This window comes from Phacochoerus africanus, chromosome 8 (genome assembly GCF_016906955.1).
Source record: "Phacochoerus africanus isolate WHEZ1 chromosome 8, ROS_Pafr_v1, whole genome shotgun sequence".
Taxonomy (NCBI): Eukaryota; Metazoa; Chordata; class Mammalia; order Artiodactyla; family Suidae; genus Phacochoerus; species Phacochoerus africanus.
In genome coordinates this window covers 46922852-46942856 of record NC_062551.1, presented here as the reverse complement: position 1 = coordinate 46942856, position 20005 = coordinate 46922852, and the positions used below count along the sequence as shown (strand labels likewise).

At 46.9% G+C, this 20005-nt stretch overlaps 1 protein-coding gene across 2 annotated transcripts; it reads left to right on the top strand.

Moving 5' to 3' along the window:
• Positions 1-6410: 6410 nt before the first annotated feature.
• LOC125133132 (WD repeat-containing protein 87-like) lies at positions 6411-18972 on the top strand. 2 transcript variants are annotated; one of them, XM_047791221.1, is made up of 7 exons: positions 6411-6525; positions 7705-7872; positions 8517-11395; positions 11861-12129; positions 12799-16283; positions 16877-16933; positions 17020-18972. In XM_047791221.1, exons 1-7 carry the CDS (start codon positions 6451-6453, stop codon positions 18838-18840), a joined length of 8754 nt encoding a protein of 2917 aa, XP_047647177.1. In that variant the 5' UTR covers positions 6411-6450; the 3' UTR covers positions 18841-18972. The 2 variants fall into 2 exon arrangements, with proteins under 2 accessions (XP_047647177.1, XP_047647178.1); XM_047791222.1 differs by having other exon boundaries at positions 6451-6525; positions 7705-7751; positions 8513-11395.
• The last annotated feature ends 1033 nt before the right edge of the window (positions 18973-20005 follow it).

The following is a 20005-nucleotide window of genomic DNA, read 5'->3' as shown; positions in this document are numbered from 1 at the left end:
TTTAATGCCGGGCGCGCGCTAGTGCGCACGCGCGCTCACTCCCCTCGCCTCGGTCAGTCGGCCGGACACGGGGTTGGAGAGCTAACCGTTGTGTTGGCCGAGGCCTCCCGCAGCATCCCCAAGGTCGCTCCTCAGGCGCTCCTAGTCTAGGTCTGGTCCTTCACATAGGAGCTTCTGAGTGCCGCCACACGCGCCTCACCGGTCCTCTGTTGAGAGAGTCCAGTCTTCGCAGGTAACAGGCGCGGCCGCAGACTTGAAAAGGCGGACACGCCCTCCTGCTCTCCCACGCGGAGGGCCAGGACGCCCGAACGTGTTGGGATTCGGGTTTGGTCGCCTCTCCCCGGACTAGGTGGCTCCAGATCTCTGCCTTTGACGGGAGTCTCATGACCACCACCCAGGAGATGCCCTGGAGGCCCTGTTATCTATCATTCGTTCGTTTAAAAGTACATTCCGAGCCTAACCAATGTTAGTTGAGTACCTATGGCCTGAGAAATTTCGTTCAAATTTTGTATACCTGCTGCTGTAATCAAGGATCTGACCCTTTTTTCAAAAAAGGGATGTTGCCATTCCTACTCCGTTAGGGACTGGCTAGAGTCAGCACAAGGTTCTCTGGTTAAGAAAACCCAGTCAACCTTCCCACCTCATCCTGCCTTCCAAGGAGATGCTCAGTAAAACTGACCGAGGAAGTACATATTTCTTCTTCCTGAGAGAGGGCAGAGGGTCATTCATTTGCTCACTCATTCAACAAAAGTGTATTAAGTACCTACTTCATGCCAGCTTGGGTGATTATAGAGAACAGGGGAGAAACCAAGAGAGAATGCGTTCCTACCCTTAAGGAGCTGAGTGCAGACCACCACAGGTCTGTGACAGTCTAAAACAGTATTAACAGAAGTATAATGCAAGCCAATTATGCAGTTTCAAATTTTACATTAAAAAAGGTGAAATTAATTTTATTTAAGCCAGTATATCTAAAATAAGGTGTTTATTGAAAAAAGATTCCATTTTAAAATTTAAGCTAACTAAATAAAACGCTGAGGCGTTAGCAAAGATATTCATTTGCGGCATGGGTTGTACCAAAGGTTGGAAACGGAGTTCCCGTCGTGGCGCAGTGGTTAACGAATCTGACTAGGAACCATGAGGTTGCGGGTTCGGTCCCTGCCCTTGCTTAGTGGGTTAATGATCCGGCATTGCCGTGAGCTATGGTGTAGGTTGCAGACGCGGCTCGGATCCCACGTTGCTGTGGCTCTGGCGTAGGCCAGCAGCTACAGCTCGGATTAGACCCCTAGCCTGGGAACCTCCATATGCCGTGGGAGTGGCCCAAGAAATGGCCAAAAAAAAAAAAAAAAAATTTGGAAACTGCCCAATGTCCATTAATAGAAATTTAGATAAATAAATGATAGCTCAGCCACACAGTGGAATACCATGCAGCTGACAACTGCTGAAAAATGAGACAGAGCTATATGTTTTAATGAGTTTATTATTAAGATTATTGAGAAAAAGGTGCAAACAGTATATATAGCATACTACCATTTGCAGAAGAAAAATATTTTTACATACATGCGCGTGTGTGTATAGAACACCTGTAGAAAGACATAATCAGGGTTACCTTTCTGAAGGGGAAATAGGACGGGTGACTTTTTTCTTTCTTTCTTTCTTTCTTTTTTTTTTTTGTCTTTTTGCCATTTTCTTGGGTTGCTCCCGAGGCATATGGAGGTTCCCAGGCTAGGGGTCGAATTGGAGCTGTAGCCACTGGCCTGCGCCGCAGCCACAGCAACGTGGGATCCGAGCGGTGTCTGCGACCTACACCACAGCTCATGGCCATGCCAGATCCTTAACCCACTTAGCGAGGCCAGGGATCGAACCTGCAACCTCATGGTTCCTAGTCGGTTTCGTTAACCACTGATCCATGACGGGAACTCCCAGGTTACTTTCTTTTCAGTAGATGCTCCTTAGTATATTTTGAATACTTTTGCCATGTACATTTTAAAAAGTTGATAAATGGAGGATGGCAGCTAAGTAAGTCACAGAATCATTGTATAAAAATTAAATGAAACAATATATGTAAAATTCCTGGGCTACCACTTTACACCCTTAATCAGTTCTGGATGCTATCACTACTCCCATGCTGGATAACTCTTCACCCAGTAGAAACTAGCCCACCCTGGTAGTGTATGTTTGTCAGCCTAAAAAAATTGTTTCTTTCCATAAAGAAAATTAAGGGCATTCCAGTTCCAGCCCTAGCTGTGAAGTCACCTGTAAGGCCAGAGTAGCATCCCCAGGCCCCGGGGACAGACTTGGACTCCTTATCAGTAATGTCATTTGAAAAAAAATAGAGGAATCCAAGATTGCCCTCTGGCTTTCCTGTCCCTCTGACTATACAATCAACTAATTAGGCCCTTCTGATGTCAGCTGAGCTTTCTACATCACTGTCCCCAAATGTGAGAGCTACCTGCAAGACGAAAGAATATAACCCATCACCCAGAATTTCTCATTGTAATCAATTTTATGACCATTTTTTGATGTCTGCCTTCTCTGCTAAACTGTAAGTTCTATGGGCAAGAATTGTATACCCTTACACTTTTATAACATGGTATATGGAGTCAGTGAGTCACCCAAGAGGAGCCCAGGGGCCCAATAGTGTCATGGAGTGCAGTGCCCCCTAGAGCCAATTCTCTGTATTACAAAGGCAAGGTTCATGGGGTGCTGGCCTTCCTACCACCACCACCCATGAACACCTTGGAATGGACTACAACAGCACAAAAAAAAAAAAAAAGATGTGCCGGCAATGCCTAAGCACAGACCTGGTTTGTCTCTATAGTTAACAGGATATACCATATCTCAGCCCTAAATACTGACTCCCCTGAATTGGCTGCAGAACTTGAATTCTCCATTTAGATCATCTTTGGGTTATCAAGATATTAAAGTCAAGACCATTGGGATAAAGGCATCTGGAGCCTACTCTGGACTTGCTTTTAAGAACAGGTAATGAGATTAGGGAATCAAATGGGGGGAGGGGATTTTAGAAGTTTCCTCTAAGGAAACTGGTGTATGGAATGGAAGAGGGTGGCAAACACAACAACAGCAACAAACACACAAAAAAACAGAGGTTTGGGGCTTGAAGGGCTTCTTTCTCACTAACTTCCAAGGCACATGCCCCCAAAGGGCCCCAGCTGCCTGCTTTTTATAGGCTAGTTAAGAGAAGTTATACCTAGAGGAGATATTAGAAATAATGCAAACTGATGGCAATGACTGCAAATTTGTTGACTACAAATGACTTTTCTCTCAGCAGCTCTGGAGCCTCAAGAAGGATCTGGTGGGGTAAATCTTAGCTCTGGGGCCCTGGCCCACAGGGCCATCCACCGATTCATTTCAGCAGATCACAGTGGCTCCTGAAAGGTGGTCCAAAGAGTACTAAGTGCAAGGTTACGGGGGAATAGAATGAAAAATGGTATGGCAGGAGGGCAGCATTTAGCCTTGGGGAGAGTAGAAAGAGACATAGGGAAGGAGTTCCCATCGTGGCTCAGTAGTTAACAAATCAGACTAGGAACCATGAGGTTGCGGGTTCAGTCCCTGGCCTTGCTCAGTGGGTTAAGGATCTGGCGTTGCCCTGAGCTGTGGTGTAGGTCACAGACTTGGCTCAGATCCTGCATTGCTGTGGCTGTGGTGTAGGCTGGCGGCTACAGCTCCAATTGGACCCCTAGCCTGGGAACCTCCATATGCCACAGGTGTGGCCCTAAAAACACAAAAAGACAAAAAAAAAAAAGAAAGAAAGAAAAGAAAGAGACATAGGGGACACTGATGTCTGAAAACAGTCCCCAGTTCTGATGAGTGGTTTGTGGGGCAGAGAGCTCCTTATCATCAGCTGAGAGAACATTTTCTCCTTCTGAAATGACTGAAATGATAGAAGAATCCCAAACTGTGAGTTGGAGCTTAGTCTTTTTTTTTTTTTTCTTTGTATGGCTGCACCCTTGGCATATGGAAGTTCCCAGGTTAGGGGCTGAATCAGAGCTACAGCTGCCGGCCTACACTACAGCCACAGCAATGAGGGATCTGAGCCACCACACCTGCGGTCTATGATGCAGCTCACAGCAATGCATTATTATTATTATTATTATTATTATTATTATTATTATTATTAGGTCTTTTGAGGGCTGCCCCCATGGCATATGTAGGTTCCCAGGCTAGAGGTCTAATCGGAGCTGTAGCCACTGGCCTATGCCACAGCCACAGCAATGCCAGATCCGAGCCGCATCTGCGACCTATACCACAGCTCACGGCAACGAGGGATCCTTAACCCACTGAGCGAGGCCAGGGATCGAACCTGCAACCTCATGCTTGGATTCGTTTCCGATGCGCCACCACAGGAACTCCACAGCAACGCATTCTTGACCCACTGGACAAGGCCGGGAACCAAACATTCATCCTCAGAGAGACAGAATCAGGCTCTTAACCTGCTGAGCTACAACAGGAACTCCCTGGAGCTTAGTCCTGAATCTGTTCTGTGTAGCTCTAAACACATCCCTTTTCCTCTCCGAGTTCATATTCCTCATATGTACAGTAATGTTGTCTGCCTCTCAGTATTCTTTCAAGAACTAATGAAGTGATTGATGTAAAAGCATTTTTTTGTGTGTGGGCCCTCCACATGAGATGATAAGTTTTGCCTGCTGCTTCCCCCTGCCCCCAAATCCAGCCCTTGAATCTCTATGGCAACATAGGGCATGGTCTTAGTCATGCCAGAGGGTGGGTTCTGCTGACCTTGCCTCAGGAGACCCAGGCCAAATGACCTGGAACTCCAGTAGCTCTCCAAACCAGTGGGTCTCAAACTTTAAGACCAGGGGCAAAGACTAGCTGGAGAGCTTATTAAAACTCAGATTTTGAGCCCTACCCTTGGAGTTTCTAATTTAGTAGGTGTAGGGTGGGGCCTGATAATTTGCATTTATAACAAGTTCCCAGGTGATGCTGATGCTGCTGTCCTGAGGATCACACTTCAGGGACCATTCTTTAAACTGAAAAGTTCATTAATTTCCTTCATCTAGCAGACACAAGGATGGCTTCCATTGCCCTCTGCTGGCCAGACTATAAATTTAGCTGTAATGCTTCCAGAGCAACTGTAAAGTACAAAGTATGTGTTGGAAGGAAATAAATACTTCTCTGAGAACCAAACCAGCCTAAAAACAGCAATCATAACTGTTTGCTGCCTCATAGTATACTTTAAAAGGTATTCACAGGAATTACCTTATGTGATCCTTGCAACAATCCTGTGAAGTAGGCCAGACTGGCATTTTCATTTTACGAGTGAGGAAAACAAGCCCACCATCAGATCAGTAATGACAGACTCCCTGACAGAGGGGACTTGTTAAAAGTAGGATTTATTCACCATCCAACAGGAAAAGTAGAGGTTTGATCTCATGATGGCCAAAGAGAAGGGTATGGGGAGGAAGACGATGCATGGCAGACCTATCCCATGCAAGAGAGCTACTTGATTCCACATGCCTGGGAAAAGCCTGCAAGACCGAGTGGCTGGGCTACATGGGGCTGACTGAGTCCTGGGCACCCGATAAAGGCGATTTCCTGTTTCAGTAGTCAGACTTGAAGGTCCACAGACTCACCTAGGGAGCCTGTTACAAGTGAAGGACTCAGGGTCCTACCTCCACAGTTCTATTTCAGTACCTAAGGATCTGCTTTTCAAGATGTACCTCTCCCCTAGGATTCCTGGTGCAGGAGATCCAAAGACCACACTTTGGTAACTACTAGTCCTTGTAAAAAGCTCTCTTGACGCACTACCACCAGCAAAGAACTATTATTTGCCTATGACAGTATTCCTTTCCAGCCTCTCTTCAGGTTTCTCTGTTCCCCTTACGCATACTATCCTACAGGATTATAATAGCTGATGCCAAAATTTAACCCCTAACTTTATCTACCCTCTCCAAGCCTGAGTTTTCTCATCTATAAAATAGAGTAATCCCTACCTCACTGGACTATAGTGAAGTTAAATGAGAAGCTATGTCTTATGCATAGTTCCTGACAGACAAAAAGGATCCAATAAACATGAGTTCGTGGCTCTTACCTTCTGATTTCTAGCTCCTCAAAAACTAGCAGTGGGAGTTCCTGTCGTGGCGCAGTGGTTAACGAATCCAACTAGGAACCATGAGGTTGCGGGTTCAATCCCTGCCCTTGCTCAGTGGGTTAACGATCTGGCATTGCCATGAGCTGTGGTGTGGGTCGCAGACGCGGCTTGGATCCCACGTTGCTGTGGCTCTGGTGTAGGCTGGCAGCTCAGCTCCGATTCGACCCCTAGCCTGGGAACCTCCAAAGCCATGGGAGCAGCCCAAGAAATGGCAAAAAAAGACAAAAAAAAAAAAAAACTAGCAGTGGCTAAGCTGGCCTCTTTTGGATTCCCACAGGTTTTTAAGCAGCAGTCCTGAGGTGGACCAGGGGATAATCAAGGCGATGTCTTCCCCCAGACTTATTCCCCTGTGGAAGGATCTTAAATACCTTATAAATGACATGATACATAAGCGCCAGGTAATGTACATGTAGGATATAAACATGTGATTGGCTCCTATCCATCTTGATTGTTATGAGCCCTTCAGAGGCGCACAACTCTTGCAAGAAATTAGGAATCGATCAGGGTGGACTGTGAAGACAATTGTCCCCTTAGTAGGAAGTGGGCCATCAACTTCCAAATGAGTCTAGAGACCTCTTGCAAGGATATTTTGTTAGTGAGAGGTGAACACTTTGGCATATTGTCAGAAAAAGTAACCCCCTCGGAAGAAAGATTTTTCTAAGAGAAGAGAGAAGGCACCAGAGAGAACATCTGCCGGCCTCAGTTTTGCTGTGACTGGCTCTGCGTGATAGGATCCCAGTTAGGTGCATGTTTCATAGCACATGCTCTGTCACAGTGGGATAATATATAGTGTATATATATATTCCTTTCCTCGGTCAAATTTAAAAGCCAGGTAGGGTGTCCCAAAAGTCTTACTCAGTGCAGTTTTAGGCTCTAATAACTTAAAGCTGCATTGACTTTTGGGACATTCTGTTACTTTACATGTAGTCATATGGCAGTGCACTTGCCTTGGTAATCTGTTAAAATGGGTCTTTTATGGTATGTGTATCTTTTATTTTATTTATTTACTTATGGCCACACCCATGGCATATGGAAGTTCCCAGGCTAGGGGTCGAACTGGAGCTGCAGCTGCCGGCCTACACCACAGCCACAGCAACGCAGAATTTGAGCCACATCTGCAGCCTGCGCCACAGCTTGTGGCTATGCCGGATCTAACACACTGAGCAAAGCCAGGGATGGAACCCACATCCTCACAGATACCGGCCGGATTCCTTCCTGCTGAGCCACAACGGGAACTCTGGCATATGTACCTTTTAGACAGAAGAGAGAAGGTTAGAGGACAGGTACAGTAACTTCATGTTGGAAGAACATCAGTTTTCCCCTGTGCTCACACTATAAAATTTGCATGCATAGGCCAGCTATAGCTGTTTGGTTCTCTCTTGTGTTGTGGGTTTTGTTACATGCTTGTGAAATGCAAATGTGCCACAGGTGATAAATTGTGCATGTGCAGATGTCACAAGAGTGGCCCTTGGGGCTGAGGCATGACTTTGGGAACGGCTTCAGTTGTGACTTGTGTGAGGATATATTTAGTGCTTATATATTCATGGTTTCTTAGTTTATGCCATGCCTCTCCCCAGCAAACGGATGACCCAAAGACTGATGTAGTTGTGTTGAGTGACCGGTCCCAGATCCTGTTCAAAGAGTCTCGCCGTCCTCAAAATATGCCACTTATATGCTATTACGTCAGTGATGCCAACTTCTTTGCTTCTCTCTCTTGGGTGACAACAAGCACAAAAGAAATACAGGTGAAATTACTCAGACTTTCTTCTCCCCACCCCTTTTTTTTTTAAAGGGCCGTACATGTGGCATATGGAGGTTCTCAGCCTAGGGTCGGATAGGAGCAGTAGCTGCCAGCCTACACCACAGCCACAGCCACATGAGATCCAAGCCACGTCTGCGACCTATACCACAGCTCATGGCAACCCCAGACCCTTAGCCCACTGAGTTAAGGCCAGGGATCGAACCTGCGTCCTCATGGATCCTAGTCGGATTCGTTAACCACTGAGCCACAATGCGAACTCCTTTCTTCTCCTTCTTATTCCATTCTATAGGGGCCATGTTCATTTAAGTTATGACTCTGGACTGACCCAGGAAGATATACCTCGTGAATGAAAGTGACCTGGACCCAGGACTCCCCCCTCATCCTTTCTCTAATTACAGTCTCCATGTTGAATTGATTTTATGGTTCTTCTAAAGTGGGCCACGGTTAGGGAAAGAGTCCTAGCTTCCTGCTTCTACAATATTTCCAGCTCCCAAAACCAGGGGATAAAATCACTCTAGAGTCTTCCAATTTTTCCTTAGCACACCAGACCAGGGAAAATAGCTGAATATTCTGCCATTTCTTCGGCTACCAACTTTCGTAGGCAATTTCCATCTTATTGTCTTCCAGGCTGTAATATGGATGAAGAGCAAAACCGAGGACATGGTGGAGAAGAGAACATTCTCCATGACCGAACGACTGCCGCCCATCCAGTCCATGGTCCACACGGGTTCCTTTCACATCCTCGTGGTCTACTGTGGTGACCTGCTCCTGCGGCTCTTTGGGGACCACTTTCGGTCATTCAAACCCCTGGGTGCAGTGCCCTGCCGCTTTAACATCAACTGCCTCTGCTATGACCCAGAAATGAAGGTGCTTCTGTCGGGCATCCTGGGGGCGGTGGTCACCTGGACCATCGAGCGGAGTGGCAGGGGCCTCCAGATAGCCCACATGGTGTCCTTGCCTGGCGATGAGCTTGTCCAGGATATCGTGTTGAACGGCCCCGATGGCTCCCTTCTAGCCCTGTGTGAGACTGTGGTGAGGGTCCTTGAGCACCAAGGCCACGGCCAGCTGGGAGAGGTGAAGAGGTTTACTTCCATCACCGGCGGCTCCTCCATCACCTGCTGCTTCACCTGTTTTGATCAGGGCTTTCTCTATGCTGGAAACATGACTGGGGAAATCCAAGCATGGAGCCTCAGTCGGGGCCACTCTCTCCACAGCTTCAAGGCCCATTTCTCGACAGTGATATGTATCCGCAGCCGTCCAGAAGCCCACACCCTGCTAACAGCTGGCAAGGAAGGCTTCATCAAGGAGTGGAACCTGACTTCGGGGAACCTGCTGCGGTGGCTAGAACTTGGCGAGGACCTGTACCGACTCCAGTTTATTGACAGCGCTACTTTCTTCTGCCAGACCACCTATTCCTTCTCCTTGCGCAGTCTGCCCTGCTTCTACAACCTCTTCCATGTCTGTGGTTCTGCTCCCCAGCAGCTGCGACGGGTCCATTGTGGCAATAGCTGGTTCCGGATCCTGTGTGTTACTGAGGATGGCTTGTTGCGGTTTGTGTCTCCACTAACCGGGAATCTTCTGGTCATCACCTGGCCCTTCTCAATCCTGGACCAGGCTGTGGATTGGGCCTATGACCCAGAAAAAGAGGAGCTCTTTGTAGCAACAGGCAGCTCCGATGTGCTGGTATTTGACACAACCCGCTGCCCTTGCCCAGCCAAGTATCTCTTATGCACCTCACCAAATTCTCAGGACATGGTACAATGCCTGGCTTATGGGCATTTCCACCTGGGGCGGGGTCTAGAAGGACTCATGTTCTCTGGACACCAGAGTGGTATGATCAGAGTGCTTTCCCAGCACAGCTGTGCCCGAATAGAGAAATTCGTGCACTTTGGGGCTGTATTAGCACTCTCTACACTGCCCGGAGGGCTTTCTGGTGGCCGAGAAAACTCTTTGCTCTGTTCCTATGGAATGGATGACTATGTACACCTATCAGAAGCTGTGCTTGAGGGGATCAGAGTGCATTTGCGGCCCCTCGCCAGCATTATCAGCAGCTGTCACCTAACACACCTGATACTCTTGCCCAAGTCTGTGGGTGCCATCACAGAGACTAACTGCCTGCGCCTCTGGAAGTTCCGTGATTTTATGTCCTCTGGGTCACGGAAAGGCTCGATGTGCATAGAGACACTGCCCCTGCACCAGTGTGCCATCACATCTTTTGATGTCTGCCTATCCTTGAGTCTTTTTGTTACAGGTGGCAGTGATGGCTCCATCCGAATCTGGAACTTCCATGGTAGACTTGTAGCCATGGTGGACTCATCATTGCACTTTGGCCCACTCTGCTTTGCAAATGACCGGGGTGACCTGCTTGTCACTTTCAACCAGAGTCTTTATCTGGTGTCCTGCTTAAAACTGCTTCCCTCAACCCTGCTGGCACGCCTTTCCTTTATGGGTATGACAGATGAAGTGCTAGAAGCTCCTAAGCCATTCATACCAAGCTTCTTCTTCTCCTTTGAGACCATGTTTGTGCCCAGGTATATCTACCTTGGGCAAGGGCAACAGCAATTAGGGGGTCTGGAGAAACTTGTCAATAATCGGGCCATAGCCTTTGACCATAATGTGCCACACGTCATAGAAGAAGATGAGCAGGGGAGCCCTGTGTTACTGTCTTCCTTCAGACGCGACTCCGTGCATAAGGAAACTGATTTGATGCAGACGAAAAAAACTCCTCATTCCCATTATGTGCTTCCTCCCCAGCTCCACCTGACTACCTGGGATGGACTCAACCCCTACCAGATACTGCGATGCTACTTTGGTCATGGGCGGAAATGGCTCTTGGCTCCTGATTGCTACATCCCCAACTCAGTGATTCGTGCCCGTCTTTGGCCAGAGGGCAGCCCAATATACCTACAGTGCAACCTGCACTCACCCATGCGGGAATTGGAATGGGACAAGTCTCAACAATTCTTCTTCTGGCACAGTAGGGCAAGTGCTATAAGTGATGCAGGAGAATATTCACATGAAAAGGAAGATGAAGACTTCCTAGAAACAAGAGTGTCCAAGGATATCACCTACAGTGTCCTTACAGATTCAGCGAACCGCAGTTGGCTGGGAAGAAAGATGAGCGAAATAGCTATCAATAGCCTGATAGAGACGATTCTCAACATTATGACCCATGCTTCTCCACTGAAGTACCAGTGCTGTATTGGTGCCCTAGGGCAAATCTTTGCCTCTTACCAGGTAACTCCACCCCTCCGCTCTGACACAGCCCACCGTCTGTTGGATGATACAACCAATTCCAATCCACTGATCCGAGAGCTAGCCTGGGAAGGACTGAAGCGTCTAGGAATGATTACTCATCTCTTTGCCATGCCTCTGGCCCAAGGACTAATGGACAAAGATGAAAGAGTGAGGAATAAGGCCCTGAGCCTCATGGCTGAAACTGGAATCCATTCTAAGACCTCACTCTTAAACTTGATCCAGGACCGAGATACCTTCCAGGAGATGCAGTGAGTTGTTTGTGCCTTTCTCAATTCTTTCCTAACTTCTGATATTCTTCCCCTTCCTCATTTTCCCCCTCCCTTCCCTCACTGTCTTTTCATTTCTGTTCCTTGTCTCTTCCTGTCTTTCTTCCTTGTTCATAGTCTTTTCCCATTTCTAGACTACGCTGATGATCCCCTAACTGCTCACTCCTTTCTCCATTTCTTCCATCCCTGTTTGTCCCCTTATCTCTTCAAATGCCCCGTTTCACCCTTTTCTCCTACCCCTAAAGCCCCCAAAAAGGTTATTCCATTCTTTGCCCTCGTGGCTTCCTAGACTTTTTCTTTCTTCTTGGCCATCCTTTACCTCTACATCCACTGTCGCTGTTGGTCACTTCCCCAAGCCCCCTGACTGTTCTATAGAAGTTCTTTCCCTCTCATTCTCCCTCTTGTCCCAGATTCAGCATGTTCCTTCCACTCCTTTGACTTTTACAGGCAGGAAATGGTTGGGGAGGAAACCCTGGACCATATGCTGGGAATGCGGGCCACAGATCTCCAAATCCTTTATACTCAAGTGGAGCAGCGATTGAATGAAAACCTGACTTTAGCACTTGGAGATGAAAAGCCTACTTTTTCTTTAGATGTCTCAGAGGCTTCTGAACTTACCTCCCTTTCCAAGAAAACTGAGGAACCTGAAGAAGCGGAAGTTGCCACCAAGCCTAGCAAAGGCCAAAGACGGGGCCGGGCAGGAGGCAGAAAGCACGGTATGTATGGGGCAATCTGGTCCATGCCTCAGGGTGTCCAAGAGGCAGGGAATTTATGGCTAACGTGGGTTAAGAGGTATCAGGAACAGAGATAAGTGCAAAAATCTTTTCACAGGGAAGAAGCTTCCAAAGAAGAATCCAACCCAATTCAGAGAGACTCTAAGACCTATCTCTAGGACTTGATGGAAGTGGGGTGGTGGGTAGAGGAGGGTGGGAAGGCATTGGGAATAAAGCAAGGAGAATGCCTTTTTAATTTTATTTTTATTTTTATTATTTATTTGTCTCTTCTAGGGCCACGCCCACGGAGGTTCCCAGGCTAGGGGTATAATTGGAGCTGTAGCCTTGGCCTATGCCAGAGCCACAGCAATGCCAGATCTGAGCTGCATCTGCAACCTACACCACAGCTCACAGCAACGCCGGATCCTTAGCCCACTGAGCGAGGCCAGGGATCGAACCCGCAACCTCATGGTTCCTAGTCGGATTCCTTAACCACTGAGCCACACGGGATCTCCGAGAAGGCCTTTTTAAAAAAGGCCTCAGTCCCCTCTGTTGTTACTTCTGTTATGGCAGTTCCTCTTGGCTCATACCGGGTATTGGAAAGGTCTTCATTTAAGACCTTCATTTAAGACCCATGCTTTCCTTAACCACATCTCCTGATTTTCCCTGTAGCCCGAAAATTTTTGCGGAGCCTCAAGAAGATGAAGGAAACTGGCACAGAGCCAGGTCCCTTAGAGGGTGAAGGTGATCAGAGTGAAGCCTTACCACCTGAGGGGGAGGAGTCTAGGTCTTCAAGCTCTAGTACACTGAAAATTTCAAAAGATGAAGAACAAGAACCGCCAGAGAAAGAGGCCTCAAAGGATCATGTTGCACTGACCCTGAAGATGCTGAGGACGGTACATGACAAAAGAGGCATGAAAGCAACAAAGAGGCGCAAGAGGAAGACAGTAGAAGCTGAGGAATCTCCATCTGCTGCTAGGAGAGAATCAGTTGGGAAGCCGAAGCCAGCGAAAACCAAAGGGCGGGGTGCCTCTGGAGCCCCTGGCCACAGGACTACTCCTGGAGATGGCTCATCATGGCGGGATGATCTGTGTCGTCTTATGACTCTGAGGATATCTGGTTCCCAGACACAAATGTCAGAAGCTCTAAATGCTGAGCTAGTGACCACAGCTCAGGAGGTGCTGGCTGATCGACAGCCCAGCTGGGAGCTCTTTCAGGAGATCTGCCCCCTGTTGAAGAAAGAAAGTGAGGTCCTGTTTGAGGACCTTGATTGGGATGTAGCCTGGCCAGAGGAGAAACCAGTTTTTATTCATGGAGGAGCAATTAGAGAGGACATGGTGATCAGAGACATGGAAGAGGAGACAAAAGAGGAGCAAGAGCAAAAGGAAGAAAGGGGCATGCAGGACCTGCAGGAAACCCAAGTGATTCCCAAAAAAGCCAAGAGAAAGAAAGTTATTTTTTTAGAATCTGACCTAACCAAGGGAAAACAAGTATCAAAGAAAGAAGAAAAGAAACCCGCTAAGAAGGCTTTTAAGCAGGAGAGGAAATCAGTCCAGAAGGAAACAAAAGTGGTTAAAAAAGAGAGGAAAATAACAAAAGGAGAGAGGGATGTGAGTCGGGAAGAGGGGGAAATGGCCAAATTAGAGGAGAAAGTGGTTGAGCCAGAAGGAAGTCCAGTTAAGGAAGAGCCAAAGCTGAATTGGCAGGAATGGAAGAAGTCCTGGGATCTGTGGAAACAGGCATATAGTGAGACAAGAATATCCTCGGATGAATGGAGAAAAGCTTGGGAAAATGGGCATTTTCAAGAAGAGGAGAAACTACAAAAGGATGAAGAAAAGCTGTTCCCTGGCAAAGAAAAGCCACATAGGGACAAGATGAAGCGGACAAGGGATGAATGGGCACAGATCTGGAAAAGGATGTCAGCCAGGGCCAGGGAGCAATTTTTGGAGGATAAGGAGGAAGTGACTCCAGAGGAAGAATTGTCTCAGGAGTGGGAAGGAGAAGAGGAAGCAGAAGCAGAAGAAGAAGTAAAAGAAGAAGAAGAAGAGCTGATGACAGAAGAACAGAGAGAGATCCACGAAGAATATAAACAGGCACAGACTGAGAGGAAACGGGCCCAAGTTGAAATACTACGAGCCCAGGAAGAGAGGAAGCTGGCAGAAGAAGAAAAGAAGCTAGCACAAGAAGAGAGAAAACTGTCTCAGGAAGAGAGAAAACTTGCCAGAGACTATGGGAAAATGGCCCAGAAAGACAGGAAAACAGTCCAGGTAGAGAGGAATTTTGTCCAGAAGGAGGAAAAACTCGCCCAAAGAGAGGAGATGCTAAGCCAGGAAGCAGAGAAAAGGGCCCAGCAAAGGAAGAAACTGGCCATGAAATTGGAGAAACTGGCTCGAAAAGAAGAGAAAACAGCAATGAAAGGAGGGAAGCTAGCTGAGGTGAAAAATATATTGGTCCGGAAATTGGGAAAACTGGCCCAGAAGGAGCAAGATCTAGAATGTCAAGAAAAGGAACTAGCTCAGGAAGTAGAGGACCTGGCATGGGAAGAGGAGGAACTGGCTTTGAAAGAAGAGGAAGTGAATCAGGAAGAGGAGGAAATGGCTAAGGAGGAGGAGACACTGACTGAGAAGGAGAAGACACTGGCCTCACAAGAGGAGAAAATGGATATTGAAGAGAAAAAATTAGCCCAGGAAGAAGAGCTGCTGATCCAGGAAGAAAAGAAACTGGCCCAGGACAAGGAAACACTGCCTAGGGAAGAGGAAAGACTTGCTCAGAAAAGGCAGCAATTGACAAAGATTAAGCAAAAACTGGCCCAGGAAAGGAAAAAATTGGCCCAAAACAAGGAAGAAATAACCAAAACCAAGGAACTACTAGCCTGGAGGCAGATGATTCTGGCTCGGGAAGCAAATCTAGCTGAGGAGAAGTTGAAACTGGCTCAGAGGAAAGAAAAATTAATCCAGCTCAAAGAAAGCCTCAGCCAGAACAGAAAGAAATTAGTCCAAGAAAAGGAGAAATTGGGCATGTACAAGAAGAGACTGGTTCAGATAGAGGAGAAGGTGATGGAGGAAAAGGCAAAACTTTTCCAGAAGAAGAACAAACTGGCTAATGAAGACGAAAAACTAACCCAATTAGAGAAAAGCCTGGCTGAGAAACAGCACAAACTAGCCCAGGATAAAATGGAATTAGCTATGGGGAAGAGGGCGCTATTCCAAGAACTGAAGCAGCTCAGAAGTGACTGGTCTATTACTAGAGAAGAAAAGGCACTGGGCATGGAAATGGAGAAACTGGCCTGCGAAAAGGTGAGACTGGCTGAGGGGCAGGAAACTCTCTTCAAGGAAGAGACTCAAGAAACTTCAAGACAGAAAAGACTAACTGAGGGTGAACTAGAACTAGTTAAGAGGAAACTGTCACTAGAGAAGAAGATAGTGGTCTATGAAGATAGGATATTGGCCACAGAGCAAACAGATATTGCCAAAGGAAACCTGGAGTTTACCGAAGGAGGGAGAGTGTATGCCCAGGAAGAAAGAAAGTTAGCCAGAGTGAAAAGGAAATTGGCTAAAGAAAGCAAGGACATTCCCAAGGAACCCTTAAAATTGAGCAGCAAAATATTAAAGATACTTCAAAACCTTATCAAAGAAAAAAGGAAACTAACCCAGGAAAAAATAGAGATGACAAAATTAAAGAGATTATTCTTTATTAAGGAAAGGGAACTGAACAAGGTACAGAATGAACTCGATGCCAAAGAGTGGGATTTTTCTGAGGAACAACCAGAAATTACGACAGATGAAAAGAAACTGGCTAAGAGGCAGAGAAAACTGGCCAAGGAAATGAGAAGAATGATAAAGAAAGAGAAAAAAATGACTGAAAAAGAAAGCAGATTGGCCAGGCAACAGAGAGAAGTCATACAGGAAGAAGAGGAGGAAGAAATAACAGAGGAAGAAGAGGCAAAACCATTCCTTAAACAAAGGCCAAGAAAGACAAAAGAGCTAAAGAGAGTTGATATGCAACAGGAAGAGTTTCCCGGTCAAGTACATGAAGTACAAAGCATGAAAAGTGAAGAGAGCTTTTCTGAAGAAATGGAGAGCCTGTTAGATGAAGTAGAGCAAGAGAGTCTGTCTGAGGAAGAGGAGGAGGAGGAAGAGGAAGAGGAGGAGGAGGAGGTGGAAGAGAAGGGAGAAGGGGAAGAGATCGGGAGAAGAGGAGGAAAGAAGGAGGAGGGTAGATGGAGGGAAGAGAAGGAGAAGAAGAAAAGAAAAGAAGAAAGAAAAAGAAGACAATTGAGAAACGATTCACTATGACATCAAAGGGGAAGATAAGAAATGGGGGGGAATGACCCATGGGAGGTTAGAACAGGACTGCCAAAACGGCAGGTTCATGGTTAGGGACGAGGATAGACCCTCCTAGGGGATTAGGACCGGGTGTGGAAGGACGAGGAGTAGGAAGGCGGTAGAAAAGAGGAATGAAGGAGGTGGAAGAGGAAGTGGAAAAAAGGGGAGGTAGAAGGGAGGAATGTGAAAGGAGGAGGGAGGAGTGTTAGAGGAGTTTATTATAGTAGAGGAGGAGGACGCGAAGGAGAAGAAAGAAAAGGACGAAGAAAAAGGAAGGAAGAAAGAAGCTCAGGCCCTAAAGAAGATAGGAAGACAGACGTGGGTTTAAACAAAGGTTGGGGGGAAGCGCGGAGGAGGGGTCGGGAAAGGAGGAGGAGGAGGGGAAAGAGGAGGTAGAAGAGGAGGAAATGAAGGAGGAGGTGGAGGAGGAGGAAGAGAAGGAGAAGAAGAAAAAGAAGAAAAAAGAGAATTGCAAAGAAGGTGTTGAAAGAGGAGGAAGAAGAAGGAGGGAGGTGGAGGAGGAGGAGGAGGAGGAGGAGGGGAGGTGGAAGAGGAGGTAGAAGAGGAGGAAATGAAGGAGGAGGAGGAGGAGGAGGAAGAGAAGGAGAAGAAGAAAAAGAAAAAGAAGAAGGAAGGGGTGCAGGAGGAGGAAGAGGAGGAGGAGGAGGTGCTTGAGAGGGAGGAAAGCACGAGCGAGGAAGAAATGGAACGTTGGAGCGAGAAAGAGGAGGAAGAAGAGGAGAGAAGCATGTTGGAAGAAGTGGTAGATAAGGAAAAACAGACCTTTAAAAAGGAAAAACTGTTTGAGTTACCAAAAGAAAGAAAAAAAGATCTAAGAGGAAGAGAAGCTGTCCCTTTTACCAGGAAAAAAATCCCTGAGGTCAAAGGCAGTGCTATAAAACTGGGATTTCTGGAAAGCCCTTCCAAGCAACTGTTCTCAGTAGTTCTGGGGAAGGAAGAAAAGACACCAGCACCAGTGTCAATTAAACAAACATCCTGGGAAGACCAGGCCTCAGTACTCGACATATCCAGGGTATTCCCAAGGACAGGGTTTATGGATAAAGAAGAACAACTGTTAAAGAAATATAAACCCATGTCTTTACAATTTTTGGATACAGTTTTGGAGTCCCAAGAGCCTGATTTAAAAACCCCATATTTATCCCACATATTGAAGAAAACCATGGAAGCTCATAAACTCCAAGGCAAACCACTAGGGGCTAAGTGGCAGTCGCTGTTGCAGCGTCATCCATCTCTGAAGGGACAGACTGAGGTAAAATTACCTGTATCCAAAATTCTAGCTGAGGAAATATATGCAGACATAAGCCTCTCTGATGTAGAGTGGATACACCATGTCCTAGAACAAATGGAAGCAGGAGAACAGATTTCCAGGGATAGTTTCCATAGATTGTGCCAGCTTCTCAAAGACCTCACCGAAAAGGAAAAGTTAGAGTGGATGCACCTGGCCAAACTTGAAGCCATTGTGTACCGTCACAGGCAGATCCTGGAATCACGAAGCACACGTATCTCAAAACCCAGTAAGGAACCCATGGGTCCAAAATACCTTAAAGTGATCCCTCCTATAAAAGGAAAGGAAAAGGAAATCTGGCTAAAACCTTTGGCTGTGTCCACACCAAAGTCACCATTAGCTACCAAAATGATCCCAGACTCAAAGGCTATAAATTGGCAGCTTCTAGGAGAGCCTTACAGGAGTGCACGGGTAGAGAAGATATCCACTGCTCTCAAGGAGATGGAGACGCAACACTACTATCCTGCCGCAAAAGACATTTTCACGGGTGCCCTTGACTCTGTGGAAAAACAAACTCTAGCACTGATGTTTCAAAAGGACTTCCGGGCTTTTAAGGGTAAGGGCAGATTTCCCAAATTGCCCAAGTTGGAAAAGAAGGCACAGCCCATCTCTAAAAAAAAGGAAGAGGTGCCTCTATGGGAGACATTTGTGGCATTGTACCATGTCTTGCGGATGTTGCAGGAGCGATATGCGAAAGACAGTGCTGCTTGGATGGAACGGTTCTCCCGCCTCATGGACCTGTACCACCTTAAGTCCCCCCGAATCCAGAGGCTGCTACAGGAACTGCTCCTGAGAGAGGAACCCCAATCCCAAGAGGTCACTTACAAAGAGGCACTAAAGGCCATAGAGCTAGCTCCTGGGGAGCGGTTGTTCTACCACCTGTTCTGTGGTGGCTCTCACACCCCCAGAGGTCCTCTGGAGTTCCAGGAGGTGGTTCCCCTCCCAGGGCAGAACAATGTACGTACCATGTTCCCTATGGGCGTTGCCCAGTATGGGATCTTAGAACTTGCCTGGAAGAGTTTGCCCCAAGCTGATTTACACCTCACCAAAGAATCACCCTACATCGTTGTGCCTACCCCCTAATTTAGGACTGGAGGGATAGGGCTTTTCATTCCCACCTGGAGAAAGGCCTTATCACCTGACTCTAGACCTTTATCCCTGGGGCCCATACAGAGGTAGGGCCATGCCAAAGCCCTTTCTCTATCCAGCTCCAGAAACCAGGAATAAAGAGGAGGTTCTCATTTACAACAAGTACTGTGATATGTCCCTTTTCCTGAAAAAAAAAATTTCTAATGATTTTTATTTTTTCCATTATAGTTGGTTTAACCTTTTCCTCAAATGTTGCTTCTCCAGAAGGGTAGCCAGGGAGACCAGACACTTCCATACTCCTGAGAGTGGGAAAACTCCCCCAAAGCCAGCGGTGCTCACCCTCTGGAGGCCTTCAGGCACACAGCTCTGTCCTTGTCCTCTTCCTTCCTTGCCTCACACCATTCTCCCCTAAAGTCCATAGGGGAAAGCACCTGGCACAAAAATTAATGTATATTGGATGTTAATATGAGGCATTGATATAATGGAATGAAAATGGATTTTAGAACCAGAAGACCCAGCATTCTGTCCCTTGGTTGTGGGGGGTACACAGTGGAAACAGATTCGGTTTCCCTGACCATAGCTCTGCATGCTAATGACCTGAGTCCCAAATAACAGGTATGGTGGGTACCGAGGAGAGAATGGGAAAAAACTTCAACAAGTTCTAACTAGTAGCACCTAGTGACCTCATTACTGGATGGCATGAAGGGATGAGGCCATTTGATGTTAAATCAGAAAGAAAAGGAGGGAAGCCTAGGTCTTTTACTTCCTTTGCCAACACCTGGACATGGGGTTTGGGGAGGATGATAGAATAAGAATTTGGAAGATTCGGTGTAAGCTCAAATAGATCCCCCAACCATCTAGGGACTTAGGATCCTTTCCTCCAGCAATTAAGGAGACCAAAGTTAAAGTTAAAGCAGCAGTAAAGTGGAGGAAGTTGTCACTGCCAGAAATGGTGTTCCTTCCCTGCTCTCCTCTCCCACTCTGGAGAACTTCAAAACTGCTTCTTTCCAAGTAAGCTAATCCTTCCAACAGATTCAAGCAAGAGCCCGTCTATGTCATTTGCTACCCTACAACCATCCTTTTATTATTCTACTCCCTCCACCTGAGTTTGCTTTTGTGGCAAACCAAGGAATAGAGGGCAAGAGAACATTTTGAGAAG

What these genes read in the sequence shown, in the direction of transcription:
- LOC125133132 (XM_047791221.1), top strand. Translation starts at nt 6,451, where the DNA reads ATGTCTTCCCCCAGACTTATTCCCCTGTGGAAGGATCTTAAATACCTT. An exon ending in GATACCTTCCAGGAGATGCA is followed by an intron (nt 11,396 to 11,860) that starts GTGAGTTGTTTG and finishes TGACTTTTACAG; the next exon opens with GCAGGAAATGGTTGGGGAGG. An exon ending in AAGAGAATTGCAAAGAAGGT is followed by an intron (nt 16,934 to 17,019) that starts GTTGAAAGAGGA and finishes GTAGAAGAGGAG; the next exon opens with GAAATGAAGGAGGAGGAGGA.